The sequence below is a fragment of the Branchiostoma floridae genome, chromosome 6, assembly GCF_000003815.2.
Source record: "Branchiostoma floridae strain S238N-H82 chromosome 6, Bfl_VNyyK, whole genome shotgun sequence".
Classification (NCBI taxonomy): domain Eukaryota; kingdom Metazoa; phylum Chordata; class Leptocardii; order Amphioxiformes; family Branchiostomatidae; genus Branchiostoma; species Branchiostoma floridae.
In genome coordinates, this window is record NC_049984.1 from 6,596,639 (window position 1) to 6,613,716 (window position 17,078).

General features: G+C 40.0%; 1 protein-coding gene across 3 annotated transcripts in view; it reads right to left on the minus strand.

Annotated features, from left to right (window-relative positions):
- The window catches only part of LOC118418693 (puratrophin-1-like), a 125,666-nt gene that overhangs the window by 92,390 nt on the left and 16,198 nt on the right, over positions 1-17,078 (minus strand). The window contains exon 1 of one of the 3 annotated variants that reach the window (XM_035824741.1): positions 1,842-1,979. The exons of the other annotated variants lie outside the window; for them this stretch is intronic. Coding sequence (XP_035680634.1) covers positions 1,842-1,856 — 15 coding nt within the window. The 5' untranslated portion in view covers positions 1,857-1,979. Of the gene's footprint in view, positions 1-1,841; positions 1,980-17,078 lie in introns of those variants that run through there. 3 annotated transcript variants of the gene reach the window in all.

Sequence of the window (17,078 nt, forward strand, 5' to 3'; positions counted from 1 at the left end):
TCATTGTAGCCTAAACAAGAACAAAGAGGGACAAAGTACAATGAAATCAATCAGTCCAGATAAGATTAGTATCAATACTTTCCTTGAAATGCTAGGCTGATCTCTGCTGGCTATTAAACAGTTCCTAGGAATGCAGGGTCAGGGAAAACGTACATGTGATACCGCTGTTTCCTCTGATGTATGTATGACATGTAAAACTATCCATCACTTTACATTCTGGGGAAAATATTGTCATCAGCTCAATTACAAAGGCATCTCCATTATTTTGGGTACAAAACCTCACCATCCACACTCACTTCCTGAGGAACAAGGGACATATCAAAGTTATCTTCAAGATATAGATCAGGTTCCTTTGAATACACCTGATATTATTATTTTCTCAAGAAATTCAAGAAGCCAACAGGAAGCTGGGATAGAGAGGACCCTTAGTTTATACAGCCAGTATCATTTTCAATTACTGTATTTTGTGAAGATAAAATATGCCATCATTCCTAATGTTGACTGATGAAAAGTTAACCTTTATTTTATCATAATTATCAATGTAATCTACCAGTAACTCAAAGATTGAAATTTATTAATATGGTAGTACTACCTGTATTAATTTTCTATAGCTTACTTGCTTGTTGTTGTTGTTGTTGTCCTTGTTTAACGTGTATTATTTTGCAAGACATGGTCTCTTGGTGAGCCATGGAATATTAGACAAAGTAAATGACTAGAATAGGCTGCAAAGCAATACCCAGACTTGATACAACAATTATAACAATACAGTAGCTGTAAAAATTCTACATATAATCTGTGCTGAAAAAGTCTATGCGTAACGACTTGTTCTACCACACACTAGATTATATTTCCAGTCTAGAGAGGCCATAAAATTCTCTAAAGCACCTGCTTGTTCCACTTGTTCCTACATCAAACCTCAATTAGCACAATAAAAGGGTCCTAAGTAACAGAAAGGGTCCACTTTAGGCCCTCCATTGTTTCTCCTGTGTACCACACTTAAGGGCCTTTATACAACAACCCTCTTATGAAAAGTGTACAACATTCTGCACTTTCATTTAATGGGATATATTCCGGTCTATGAGGAAAACGACACTTTTACTAATGGTAGGCAAGGTTATGATACTCTCAGTTACAGAAGCATTCTCAACTGAGCATCAAATCATAATACTATCAGAATAACTACTAAGTAAACAACAACTTTTATTAATTACAGTTGGATGCCAAATAGACTTTTCTTGTCTGTATCAAATTTACAAATGCTGATTTTGTTAGGTCTTAAATGTCAAAATAAAGGTTTACCATATCTAAAAAAGGAGATTTCATGGTGACTCATCAGTGTTGAGTTCACACAAGGTTTCTGTTAACTCTTTCAAGTACTTGCCAAGAATGACATCAACTGTTTGGTCCCACAAGAGAGCAGCTTCCTACACTTCCTGTAATGTACTGACAGACATACTGAACTTGTAAAGTTTATAGGGGAAAATGTTTTTTTTCTACAGTTGGAATGACAATTGACAGTGACTTTTCAAACCCAATGTCTTTTGAGTCCATACATAATTATGAATACAATAAAAAAAATTGACGCTTTTTCATTTTCAACACACATGAATATACAAAAAATGAAAAGATATTAACAGTGAAACCTGTATAAAGTGGCACAATGAATGGCTGCATAATTTACTTGGTTATGTTGGTACCTCAAAATTCAATGCTTTGATCTAATGAACACACAACGGCCCTTAAGTACACAACCTTATCTTGTCAACAAATCACCAACTGTAACTTCTCAAGCATCCATGAAAATATTTCATACATCTGGAGACAAGCCCCCAATACCTCACCTTTGGACCTGACATTCTGGACCTCCTTGTGACTGCTCGGAAGAGAAAATTTGCCCAGAAGACTGGCCGAAGGACAAAACGACCGACCCAACGTACTGCCAACCACGACACGTCCACCAGTGCCCACAGTAATCCTGCCACTGCCCCGAACATGTGGGTGTTAGGTTAGGTTAGGCTCCCTGTTCTAATGGTGTGTCAGACTCCTCTGGGGTCATACTTGCGCCTTAAGGTCTCCCCTCCAGGCAACGGAAGCACCAGGAGCTCCTTAAAGACAGTCTCTCATTGTCTTGAAGAGATTCTTGTACAGACTTGTTCCCCCAAATAATTCCTCACGGATTTGTGCACTCTGATAAAGTAAATGTTGCCAGTGCATGAGAACTGGGACAAGGTGTGTTGGTTCAGGGCATGCTTTTAAAAGGGGGGGATTCTAAGACATTTGACACTTAGGAACAGACAATATAAACAAAGACAATACCCCATACTACATTTTGTACTTCAATATTCTTAAAGATCATGCAAATGAGGAATACCTTCTTCATATACGCATTATCAAAGTTTGCGTAAATTGCTAGGATGTTCTACTAAATAAATGAATTGCCCTACAAAACAGTGGACTATTCCTAAGCATTGTTCCAGTGCTAAATCAAGCATGAAGCGTACAAGTAAACGGAAGGTGGGCATGTGGACATGATTGGCCAATTTTACAGCATTGTGATACAGAAGGGAGTGGTGATCTCAAATGGAGCAGAAAGAAAGCAACACTATTCAATTAGCTGTGATTCAGTAAAATGCTTCCAAAGCCTTTGATAAACATGTTACTTATTCTGGCTGATTTTCACAACTTTCCCACACTATTGAAAAAGTAGGACATTTGGTCTTCGATGGCTTGCAAAAAAGTTAGTCGCTAGTCGAACACTACAAACCAAGTTTTAAGCAATTGTCACGAAGAGACAGAGCAGATACTTCCTTACGCTCTCTTTATTCATTGTAATTAACAGCTTACGAACAATCAGCCCTTAGGCCAAAACTTCTAATTGTCTACAAATGATCTAATGAACAACTCACATCTGTCGAATCTCATCTACATACTGAAGAGCTGAGACTATCTATATAGAAAGATCGACCAGCAAAATACTGTAAAATTTATAAACATGACAAGGGTATACTTTTAACATATCTGAACTCAACTCCGAAGTTCCCAGAGAACATTGATCATCAATTTCTGCACTGAAGTGTAAAATCACACTTTAAGCCACCTACGCAGGGATGGTCGGATCTTCCCTTGTGACTCACAACTTGTTGGACTTGTACGTATATATAGGATTTGGTGAGAAGGGAAGGGCTAGCAAGATAAAACAAACCAGAAGTACAAAGATTGACACACCCACACAGACAAAATCACACCAAAACAGAAAACAAGTTTTAAGTTTTCTTAATTATGGTCCTTACTTTTCAGGTGAGTTTCACAAATTGTGTTTTGATAGGCGCAAGACGAAACCTCAAGTCCTTCATTCATTGATCTGTTTGTCAAAACATGGAAAAATAAACAAACAAACCACTCCAAACACATTAACCTGGCAAACAACTATTAACAGATTGGAGTTGAACAATATTCCAACTAGTTACAGCAAAGGATCACAGGAAAAGCCTGTAACAGGCAAAGCATGACATAAATGTAAGAGGATATAACTGGTCGCATTAAGTTGGCTTAGGGAAAAAATCTGCGCTACTTCTCCTTGCGCAATCCTCTTATTTCTGCTCTAGTTCCCCCATACCCCTCTTGACTGGTACACAACCCTATACTGCCTCTCTTTATGCCCATTAACACACTTCCTACTGGCTTGAATCAAAGTTCCTTACTTTCTCATGCAGGACTGGAAAGACTTCAAGTCTCAAGAGCTTCAAAAACTTGGCACATAATATAGTTATAAGGATTAGCAGAAATACATAGGGTTTCTGGCTTTTCAGGCATAGCTTTTAGTTGGCTTCAAATTCTTGGCACGTCATGCCACTGTGAACAGTTAATTAGTTGGGAAAATAGCAGAAATTCCTGGAGATTTACCCGATTTGTACATTTCAGCACCGAGCCAAATAACAGGATTGGGACTACCTGGGAAACCTAGAAACTTAAGAATCTTATAAACCCACCTTTAAGTTTCATGCGAGTACAAAACAGCTCAAAACTTGGCGCCTTTCGGTACACCTTTTATTTCATTCTGTAGTCTTGTTTTGCGACCTTGCCTACCTGAAGGTCAAGTTCTGCTTGAAGGTCAAGTAGGTGATGAAGTATTATTTGTTCTAAAGTTCAAACATGTCGAACTTCTCTTAAGTAACCATCTACGGACGAAATATGAGGTTCGCAGTTAACACGATTACTTTACTTTGTGGGTATTTATAGCCAAAAGGTTTGACACATACACATATTATCGCTGATTGAAAAATTATTCATCAATAATATATTTGCATCTGTTTGACACTACCTGTCATTCAAGGTCCAAATTAGCGATATATAAAAGTGTAGCCTGGGTACCGTTCTCCATAATAACTGAAAGGTCAATTTTTTCACTTGTACTATTTTCTATAGTAATGATGGCTCAAACTTTTTTTCACATGGTAAGCAATCTGCAGAAAGATTCATCCAGCAGTCATTACATCTAGGATGGTACCTACTAACCTAAGCTAATATAAGTTACCCAACACTCAGAAATACCTGCTCTGGGAAATCCGTGAATTACTACTCCACAATTACCATCCATGCCTGTTCAAGTGTTAAACCCTGTCACCCAGACTCAGAACAAAGTAGATATTTATTGGCCTTCACACTTTGGAGGTTGATTGTTTAGGATTTGTGCAGTTGACTTGGAAAAGACAAATTGACCTGTTTCTATGGCTATAACCTACAAAAACAGACAAGTTTGTTCTAAAAATAAGCGACTAGATTAAATTGTTAACAAAATACTTCCGAGCTGAGTGATCACTGTGCTAGTAAGTTATTTTGTGGCTACCACACAGTCAGCTCTATGTCATTTAGCAAACCCTCCATTCACTTCTTCGTTTGTTCACAACCATTTGTCAATTTAATTATTCGGTCTAGGTTTCCAATAATTGAAACTTTAATAGCCACAACAATATTAAGTGTTTGCTTGTAGGATAATTCAACATAGAGTGCTAATCTGATCCTAGAAGTAATATAATCTATATATAGCGTTATCGTCATGCGGCAAAGTTTATTATAGTCTTGACTGAACTTGTTTGATGTTTGCAAATCATTACAGACGTAGATGTCAGTTCCTAGATCAAGGAAACTGAAATGTTGCTGTGAAATTGGGACACCTTTTTACCTACTTAATAGCTTTTACATTCAGTACTACAGTTACTGATAAAAGGTATTCTCTAATTAGTTCTACATACTTGACATAACTTTTGCTCATCAATTCTACAACCCTTCAAATATGGGATTTCCCATAATCTGGCCACACAGTGACATCAGCACTTCAAAGCTGCATCGATAACCGACGTTCTCATTTTTGTTTGGTTTCCGTAGCTACCCCGACATTCTCTGCCCACGTTCTGTTTGTTCGTAAACGCCGACCTCGCGAAGTTTTCAAACATGGATTAAAAAGCGGGGCTGGACATAAAGACTAATCTGACCAGTGTGTACAGGGGCTCTTAAGAAAGTCGGAGCTTTTAAGTTGTTTGTTCCTTGTGCCCCAGAGGTCACCTGGTCTGAATACACCTGGTAAGAGGTGTTTACCTGACAATGTGGAGCGGGTCACGGGTTCAAGGAGCAAGTTTGCACTAATGTTGCCCTCACAGAAAATCAATTTGTGTCGGGTGAACGACTGGACTTTTAACCCTATTGTAAGAGGTATTTTTGCAAAAACAATTTAGAAGACAAAAAGCTTCAAGGCTATAATTATCTAGCTCACTAATTACACCAGAAGGAGTAAAAAAAGAACTGTAAGATTCACACAAAATAGAGATTTCAAGTAAATTCTCTAAGTGCTTGTGAGTCCTTGTGACACTAACCACCAAGAAATGTATAAAAACTTCAAGGTTGTGTTTCTACATCATTCACAGCCTTCTTTGTTATTCTTAGAAGAAATTCAAGAATGCAGTAAAAATACCTAATAAGACTAGATTAGATTCATCTAAACTAAAGATGAGACCAATCAGATCCAGTGGAAGCACAACAGGAGTAGTTGCTAGGGGATACACGAGTTCGACACAGGCAGGGCATGTCTGGACCTGATACTGTTGGTGAGAAACAAGACTGGCCGTCAGCTATGCTTTCATGGACACTACCAGATAGTAAAACCCTTGTAAACTTCATATACCAAATAAAAAAACTCATAATATCCAAACGCTTCCTTCCCATTCTGTTCCTGTGGAAAATGAATGAATGAACATATTATGTGGAATGAATGAATGAATGAACGAACAAATGAACGAACGAACAAATGAACGAACGAATGACCATACAAAGGAACAGATTCATATTTGTATACCCAAACAAATAGTGTTAGTATCTTGAATGTATGGGACATAGAAATCCATACAGTCACACACTAACTTATTTACAAAAACACTTTCAAATTACTCTTTTTCAAGCCCTGGATAGGACAGCACAAGATGGTGTGCCTTCAAACACCTCGTTCTATTTTTAACAACATACAAACCTTGATAAAATATTTGTGGATGTCAGACTTTTGCACAGGTCCATTAAAGAGTCCACCTGTTCTGCTTGGTACTTCTCTTTAGTATGTCTGGACATAATTAGGTCAAATCATTCAACAGCACAAGTGGGAAGAGGGCAAAAAAACACATCATCCTTTTTCCTCCTCTTTTCATCCATTGTTTACAGAATTCTTCATCTAACTGGCGTACCATTTGGTTGTGCATAACCTTTACCAACTGCTAACTAACCGTGTCTGTTCAAACCCTCTACTTCCTAACATCATCTATCACTCTTCTGACTCCTAGAACATGTCTGTTGACACCTGTGATGGACCTCTTAGCACTACTTTTTGTAGGCAACACTCTTGAAATTTCTCTCTCTTTTTAATGATGGGAAAAATCATCCTAATGCACATCAATACTTTAAAAAAGGAAGTAATTATTAAGATAAATTAAGGTGGTTTTACTCACTGGTCTTAATCATTTAGAAGTCTACTATCTCCATCTTTTCTTGTGTAAACATGTACTGTAGTTGTTTATCACACCCATACAGTAGTTGTTAGTCACACACATGCAATTCTTTGTCACACCTGTAATACTTTATCACACCTGCAGTTATTTGTCACACCTGTACTTTTGTCACACCTGTAGTTTTGCCATGGCACACCTGTGGTCATTAGTCATACCTATACATGTCAATGGATATGAATGAATATGTACATGAATATAAATATGTATGTCAGACCCAGTCTGTACCCCACTGTTGTTTATAGCATCTACAGGTGTTTACCAAAACTAAGAAAGTTCCTCCAAGATGCTCCACTTTTTAAGACGTCTTAGCCTTTCACTCCAGTCAAGGCATGACCATCTCCAGGGCCATGTGGGTCTGTAACCTTCCTCTATCTAATCCCTTCACAAAGCAAGACCTTTAAGACAAACAGGCGCTCTCCTAAGACACCTGAGATGGGGGCACACATCACTTAAAGGATCTGGTTCAAACCTTCCCAGTGTTCTCCCGACCTTGAGCTCCTTGGTTGCCATGGCAACCAAGGAAACTTGCTGAGTCAGGTAAGCCGAGCCCCTGTTGCTTCTTTTCTGTCTTGCACAAACAAATTAAAGAAAAGGCGCTAATACACTCTGGAATGGTAATCCAAGCAACTTTCACATACCCTACGTCTTACACAAAATAAAGGAAGGGAAAGTGTTCTGACAAGATAACAGGGAAGTTACAAGGGATCCTTAAAAATTCCAAAAATCTATTTCAGTACAGACTAAACTAAAAACAAGTACTGGTGGCAAGCAAAGAAATAAATGGATATGGTATAGAACATTTTCACTTGAATTGAAACCTAAAAACACATCCAATAACTGTACATCCAACATAAACACACAGAGGTGTAGTTTGTTGCAGCTGCCAATCATACTGACATCTGATGACATGATTTTACAAAACCGATCCCTAATTAATTCCCTTAGCATACAAATGACTGCTCACCCTTAAACCAATACCTGCCAGGTAAGAAACATCTGCCTTATGGTTCCTTTATCAGATGGGAGTACAGCACTCACATGGTACACAAGAAGCTTTCTGTGGATTATTAGATAATTAGAACCTACAAGGAGAATTCCTTAAAATCCATTAAATGACTTTTCAAGAAACCAGCAAAACAAACAAGGAAACAAAACAGTTGACACAACATGGCCAGGAAAACTTGAACACTAAGGTATAGTTTGCTGCAGGTGTCCATCATTTTGATATCTTATGACATAATTTTCAAAACAGATCTATGACTGATCCATTTTGTACACAAACCACTGCTCACCCTGAACCATGCCTCCAGCCTATCACACCCTCAGCGTGCTGCTCCTTTGCTCAGGTGGAATGACTACAGCACTCAGGGCAGCCACCCAGAGAAATGGGTCAGTGGTAAATAGGTGTAAGGTGTCTCAAGCCGCTTTTACCCCGCACACGTTATGTCTCAAGAATGCGAGGGTGGTGGGGAGGTAAGGGGCCACGGCTTCAAGGAGTTGTTGCACCAAGGTGCAGAGTGACCTTGTTCACATGTAGACCGGAGAATTCTGTCCAGGTCCTTCAAGGAGTCCTTCTCCAGGTCTTTCAAGGAGTCGCACGGAGGTGCAGGGTGACATGGCCGGTGTATACACATACATGCACATGTCTGAGAATTCTGGCTGGAGTCTTTGGCAAGGTCTGACAACAGGGTGCAAGAACAGGGCAGCAGAGTAGCCTACCCAGCAGGCTCCATGGCCAGTGCTTCATATTACTGTTTCGGGGCTGAAGATAATCTTATGCTCTTATGTCTGTCATGAAGGACAGGTCATACTGGAAGAGCTAGATCTAAATGTACCTCACAGGTGCATTCCAGGTGATCATGATGATTTTCTGATCTGATAGCTCTCATTTTCTACATAATTGGCCACCAATAATCTCAGTTACAATGTACATGTTGAACTGTTTCATTGTTCGGTCATCAGCCCCAAATAAAGCCCATATCAAACCAGCCGCCTGGGAAGGCTATTCTGGAGGCGAAGCAAGACGGAAGGATCACAGCTCCATGGAATTTCAAGAATTGGTTTCAAAGACAAACGTGGCCCGCAACCTTGGAGCCATGTAAGATATCTGTCCAGAGGATGTATTTAGGAGTGGTTCCAGTACATTAGCCTGGCTTGGTGCACCGCACAATGCCAACAGGCTTACTGCCAGGACTAACAGGGTACGCTTCAGGTACTTCCACAAAAATGATGTAAATCGTTGAGTTTTGGTTTTAAAAAAATAAAGATTCTAAAATCTGTGACCAGCGATATTTGTTTTGTTTTCTTACAAAATTCCCTAATGATATCCACATTGTCTTCAATCAAATACGGAGGTTTTAATTATGAATGAATGAGCACCAAAAACACTTCATTGCATCTTCCTCATATTATTGGGTCTATCTAACAACAAACTTAAATGGACAATGTACTTGTAAACATAGCAATTCAAAGAATGCAAGAACTTTTAATCTTTTTATGCTTGCATGATAGTACAGGTGAAATTTTAAGTACAGCTGAGATTTTCCCCAAGTGTTCTTAGTTTTGATAAGCATGGGTCAGTTATTTCGACCCATACATCACCTAACCCAACAATCATTTATCCTGTTATATCTCGTCAATGGACCGCAACTTTCCACAAATCGGCCAACAAAAACGACTGTCACTTCCCATGACAGAGCGTGTCTCTATAACGCCGCCACAAAATCATAACTATGCAGCAAGCGCACACACCGTCATCCTCCGGGAAAATCGCTTCTTTTCTCCTCCCTATAAAAACATTACAGTCATTCCTGGGATGGTGTGCACAAAGGCAGCCGAGTTCACTTTGAGTTCGGGCGCATTCTTTTTTTATGACACCATCACACAGTTACATTGTACCGTTATATGAACTTCCGGAATGCAAAGAAAAGATTTCCTTTAACCATTAGCGACAACATTTGCCATGACTGGAAATCAAATTTTTCTTCCTTTGGGGGGGAAATTTTTGTCTTAAGACAGTTACAATTTGGACTAAGCAACCAGAAAAGCTGGCTTTAAACCAAGGATACTGTCAAAAAAATGTTCTTATCTTATACAAACAAACAGATAAAGCTAGTCTAAAACTTGGGCTTTTTCATAGTAACTGCTATAATCTAAAGCAAACTGGAAAAAATACTATGAATCTAAGGCACTACCAAGCACCCCAAAATTAGAGAGAGATTTTAAAAAAGAAATATCTGACAGGTGACACACCTGTGCACACCTGTAACTGGCTTGTAACGAACAGGTGTGCTTTCAGTATCCCACTAGCAGCAGCATACTGTCCCCTATCGTCTACCAATAAAATGACATCCTTTTCACGATAATGATATCCACACGGGAAAACTTGTACAATGAATACTGATACTGTCATCATGTGACTTCTACATTTCACTTTGTTTTTCCAAGAAACTGGCTCGTCCTTGATTACAATCGCAGCTTTAATGGCCATTACAAGACCTCACAGGTACAAGATGCAAACTGATACAACGAGGTACAAGAACAATAAAAACACAACAAACAATATGTTTTCCAGTTCCAAACAAACAAATACTCAATAGAAGAGGCATACCAATTTCCTCTTTCTTGAGTTAAAGCAACAGATAAGTACATCTTACCACAAGATCTGTACAGGTGTATTCGCCTTAAAGAGAACAATAGGCTATTAAGTCCCCGTTATCTCTATATTTCACCCCAGGATTAAAACAAAAATAACAGGTAAACAGACAACATTGTTTCTTCTCCAAGACGATTCCCAAGAAAGGGGACATCTTCTTATCAAAGACTTGAAGAAAGATTGTTCAAGGCGGGAAGGAATAACTCCGGCAATTAAGTACATGTACTTTGTTTATCAATATGATTTCCTAGGATCAAACAATTGGCAAACAGAGGATAGGTTCATTCCAAGATGTCAGTCAAGAAAGAAGATAATATTATGGCTAGTTACTTATGGCCTTTCTATACATCTTTGTGGGAGGGAGCCTTGGAAGTTGGAAGGACAAACTCGGTGTGCATTTCAACAATGGGTTCAGACTAGAAGTGACCCGAATACGTGGGGCGTCCATACAACAATGGTCTTCCTGTAACCAAGTCCAACGTCCAAACTCCCCCGCATAAGAGTCAGGTGTTTCTATCAATAAATGTACGTCAATATGCAAACCATGGTCAATATCAGCCCTTTGCATTTACTCAACTCATAGCTGACCCCAAAACCCACGGCCCCCCACCTTACCTAAACTTGTGCATTCTTCGACTGTATGTCCCAGGTTATTTACCAAATAGAGCCTTGAAATACAACAACAAACACAAACACCACCACACTGTACGCGGACTCTCTTACCTCCAGTCAAACCTGTGAAAGAAGGAAAATGCTCACCTTGTCCAAGACTCCTGTTTGAAGGATTCTGCAGCTCTGTGCAAGTTTGTAGACGTTACCCCTAACAAGCTCGCGACGTGTCTGTTGTCACCTTGGTGCAAGTTTGCCTGAATAACACGTCCTAAGCTCTGCTCTAAGCTTGAGAAATCGCAGAACACACCTCTGTACACTTCCTCGATATGCAGATCCGTACAGACTAAACTGAGCCGAACAAAGCTGGATAACGGTGCTCGAAACGTGGCCGGAGAGCGCTGCAAGCTCGCTCTCGAGAAGATTACCCGGCTGTGAGGGGACCTATTAGCCAGGTGAAGTGGCAGCATTCACTTACCGGCTTCTTTGTTCGGCAAACATTTGTAAACCAATCAAACGCTTTCTCCCGACAGTGGATCGCCTTTCCGATGTCCACTTACGTGTCACAGTACCCCTGTGTGTGTATTGCTACCATTTACTTTGTCACTCTAGCCCGGGGTGGAAGAATACCCGGCCGAAACGTGCTCGATGACCAGAACCCTTCCGAGACACAGTCCGGCACCTTAATGGCACCCTAACTCCTCCCTGTCACAAAAACTGACAACTTTGTACAACAAAGACAAGATAAGAAGGAGGGTATACATCCACGTGTGCATTGTCATGATTTACTTAGTTATTCTAGCCTTGTAGGATAGAACCTCGCCAAAAAGTCTACACCCATTCAACAGTTGGCCTCTGCAGCTTGACTAGCAGCTTAACTCTCCAACAAAAAAACTTGACATCTCCAACAACAAAGCAGCGATAGTGGGAGGAGGGATATCAAAACAGGTATGACAAAACCATGTGAGACTGTTTGGAGAGGGCTGTTTCATGCTCTGAATGGTGGCGCTGAAGGATAAGGGAGAGCAAAAACAGACAAGGAACAAAACATCATAATGACATCAAATTCTGCTGTTGGTCAGATTTCCCTGCCTACAAAATATACCAAGAGGATCATTCCCCTGTGCTAAGATGAACAGCAATAGAAATTTAAAGGAATTAAGGCAAGGTGGTTGCTATCAAAGGTTGCTGTAATAAATGTCAAGATCTCTCCACAAAATGTACCTAAAGGATCATTTCCTTGTGCTAAGATAAACAACAACAGAAAAGGAAACAAACATCTACTGCCATGTGGTGTACATACTTCAAAGGTTGCCGTAGTAAATGTTTGTGAAGATTTCACCACAAAAAAATAATTCAAACTATCAACAACAACAGAGGAGTATCGTTTCCTGGCGCTAAGCACCTCCGCCTTGAAATGTGCTTTGATCTGAGGGGCACTGTTTTGTCGGATTAAATATTGCGATGAAAGATAGCGAGGCAATAGCCAATCAAGTGCTTATCGCTCCACTTAGAGGGTATCAGTTAGATACTGCCGACAATGTTTAGTAAACACGGCAAGTTGTAAACAATCAACAATCAAACATTTGTCCAAGACAAACTTCTTCCTTTGCATGCCTTTGCACGATCTACACACAGTTTTTCCCGATATCGGCGAGCCTACAACCATTCGCCGACAGCTTTTTTTCATCGTCTAGATGGAACTGCTATATCGCCATTACGATATCGGGAAAATTTCTCCCGAAAGGTCCGGACCATTCGTACGAAAGCTTAGCAGGGGTCCCCGATAGCTTAGCAAGGGTCCCCGACAGCTTCCGCGCGCGTGTAGATGTGTCCCGACTTCGGGAAGGCTCATTAGCATACAACGCGGGCTCATTAGGCTATATAGCTGTTTATGACTGCAAGCGCCACGGGTGTCCCGCGGCCAGCGTTCCAGATCCCTCCCGACACATCTACCGATATCGGTAAAAACTGTGTATAGATTGGGCCTAAGTCTTGTTGTTACAGTGCATGTGCCATTGAACAATGCTTGGAAGGATTTCACCATAGATTACATTTACCTTTTATGACATCTTCTTCAAATAAAATGCTACATTTGATTATTCAACAAATATCAAGCCTATTCTCCTGCACATATTTTTTAACACCAAAATGTCAACAACTGAAAGGTAGTCACTAGAACAGGTTTGACTGTTAATCAATGGCCAGGTGGTCCTCATGTAGAGGTGGTCACAACTAGTACAAGTTTCACTGTTAATCAGTGGCCAGGTGGTCCTCTTGTAGAAGTTGTCACAGGTTAAAATGTCATTTACCCAGTACAGTACTGACTGATATTACTATTATTAGCATAGAAAAACAACACAGGTACCTTTTGTAACTGAAGCTGGCAGGTAGTTTAGCCCAGGTGTGTAATTTATACATGGAGTAAGGTACTCAGACTTCACTATAAACTACATGTAAGACGACCCTCCAGTAGTTAGCTATCCCCTCCCTCCCCATTGTTCACACCCTTCACTGAAGTACAGTCAGAGGAGTGACAAATGTTCACTTTTGATCCTCAAGCTGGGTCCCATTCTATTTATAACATAGAAAGGTTAAGGCACTTTGTCTTGAACTTTCTCACTGTAAGGCAGCTTTTTGTACTATTAGTGTAAAGAGTTAGGTACCAGTAGGTAAGGTAAACAATTGAATATACTTGGACAATTGTCCCAAATGACAGGCAGGTCGCCTACCACATTTGTTCCATTCTAATTCTAAACGGACAAAGGTTACATTACAAATTCACTGTACTTCCTTACTGCTAGGGCAGCCTTTGGATAATTCTGAATCTGTGCAAATAAAAAGGGCTTCAATGAGGCTACAATGAAACTAATATTTGCAATCAAGACTGGGGTATGAACCAGCTTGCAATATAAACATTCCTGCAAGGTGGCATGATTGAGTTCAGTTACCAAAGCACAACCTTGCAAACCTGTTCAAACTGACAAGCCTCGAAGCACACAAAACATTTCTTTACTATGTACTAAACAACCTTGACTTTATAGCTTTGCTGGCTTGATTACTTCCCAAAATAGCTCTTCTCTAAAGCTGCATTGCCAATTCTTTCAGCCATAGAACTTGGCAACCTCTAACGACTTGTTTCCATGTAATTAAGCTAATTAGTGGCGGGCACTTCAAACTCATAAATCCGAACAGCCAGTCATTTTGTGCAATTACCTGTTTACATTCCAAACTCCACTTCAACCTACAGACCTTTAAACATGTCACATTCTATTCACATTCATTTCAAGAAGGTTCGGAAGAAACAACAACTACTTCTCAAAGCCCTCTCTTAACACAAGTATTAACACAGACACATGAACATAAGAACTTAAAGGTCCAAATAAAATAGTTTATTGGGTCACAAGAAGGACAAGAAAAAAATCACATGTCTAATTCTGCAAGCATTCTAAGGCCCATTATTTAGACTCCAATCAAGTTTGTTTGTGGTTCCTGTATAAATCCTTCAAACAACCCGATAGTAAACCTGATAAGACTGGGACCATACAGACTTATTAGACCCAGGTTCAAAGCAGTGTTAAGTAGAACTAACAGCTCCAGGTCCTTGTCTTAGCATTGAAAGCTGTGATTCTGAAACTGTCAGGGAATGATCCTGGGTTGGGGTAACTAATATTAGTAATAAGCCTAAGTTGGTTTAGTTTGGTTTGATTTAGATCTCCATTACTGACTAATATCACTATTTTTCCTGGAGTCCATGTAAATCACTGTATGGCTGATACAAGACAGAGGTTTGCCATGTCTGCGTTCACGTGATTTGAAGTGAAACACCAACTACAGGTAGAAGGATTTGCACCATCGCACACCAGGGCATGCCCCTACTCTTTTTCGAAAGGTGTGATGGGTTCTTTAACATGCGTGGGGTTTGCGTCTCCCCAGACATGGGACCTCCATTTAACGCCCTATCCAAGGGACATCCCTAGCCGAAACTAGGTACTCTTTTTCACCTGAGTGAAGTGGGAAAGAACTTGTTAGGTGCCTTTGCCAAGGGCTCAAGATCGGTGACACAATGCCATTTCGCAATGTGGTCTCACTACAGTTGTAGCTTCTCTGACATGGTTGTTGTTTTATGTCTGTGGACATCAGTGCATATATCGATCTGTTGCCTTGGTCTAGAAGCTAGAAGTGCCCAGGGCAAGGTGACAAACGTGCAGCATTTCCATGAGCAAAGATCCGACCCCAATTTCAGGAATGTGAGCGCTGCCCCACCTGCATACTGAGGTGTATGTTCCACTGGGTTGACTGACCGGAAGTTTGGCCAGGATTATCAGTGAGCAGAACAGCAAATATTGGACCATAGATGTTTATCTGGGACTCTTGTCACTCAGTAGACCGACATGCTAGGATAGATCTACATTTGGTGGCAAGAAGAAGAGAAAAAGGAAGAGTGACAACCAAAGCTAATGAAAGCTAAGACAGAGACACCTGCTACAAAGAACATTGTCCACCTAACCTCAAAAGACCAGAAGCCCTGGCCCAAACTGCCTATAGTGGAAAAAGCTTGCTTTCCAGATCTCAAGACCTTTGAAAAAAGTGTAAGTAATTCTTGTTACTAAGGCACTACAGGATTTGCTAAAAGTAAAAGGCGCACTGCTCTGGTGGTCAGCAATCGTACAAATTGTACCTCAGGATTACAGTGCTCTACAGGGCTGTAGGTTCAAATCCCTTACTAGGCCCTTAGAGTTTTCTACAATGATTTGCATGCTGCTGGTATTATGAGTTCTAGAGTCTTATTCCTTTTGAAAGGGATGTTGCACTGCCAGAGCAGTCCCATGTATAAAGAAACTTAGACGGCCATAGCACAGAGGTTCAGTCAGTCAGCATTCAGTGTATACTGACATAGCAGCGCCTCCTTGTGATCAGCATAATTATTGCAGCCAATCTTCCACTGCCTTTTTGGTCTTTTTTGTCCGACTTCAATGATAGCAAGGTTACATTTTAACTTTTCAAAGAAGTTTTGGATGCCTCAAGCATAAGGAGTTAAATCAGTACAATCAGATTCTTAAAAAAACGGTATTTTGAATAAAAAGACATAATTTTGAAAGAAGATTGGACACAGCACCCATCATTTCCTCCCTATCACATGTTTTTGCTTTGTGATGAAGTCTCTACAAACAAGTCTGTTTGAAGTTCTCATCTGTCTGACCACAGATTTCCTGTGAAACAGGAGTAGTAAGATAAGCACTAAACACTTCCAACTCTGCAGTACATGGTCCACTAACACAACACTGCCTGGGGCATGGGGCTGCTACTGACATCAGGCGCCAAGTTTAGAACTGTTGCTTGGGCAAGAACAATGCATCTATTTGGTTATCAGACAAGATCTAGGCATATACTACAACTATGTCATATGATCGTCATACTATTGCAAACCGAGGACATTCTTTGGAAAGTCACAAACATGTCCTGCAAACTTTAGCTTTCGTATATATGGAAAGGACTGTCTTAAATCCTAGTCGGCAGCTAGTTGTCACAGCCTGCCTGAAAATTCTACAGCATCTAAATCGTATGACATACTATGACAAATGTGGCAAATCTATTTTTCTTTGCGGGACTCTATTTGTTACAAGATAAAACACATTATATACATTATGTGCAAAACCACAAATATTCTCATGTTCTGTTTGGACTCTACTTTTATCACAAGGCAAAAATCAGAACTATTTCCTGTACTATAAATTCAACATAATAATCACCCTATAAATTCA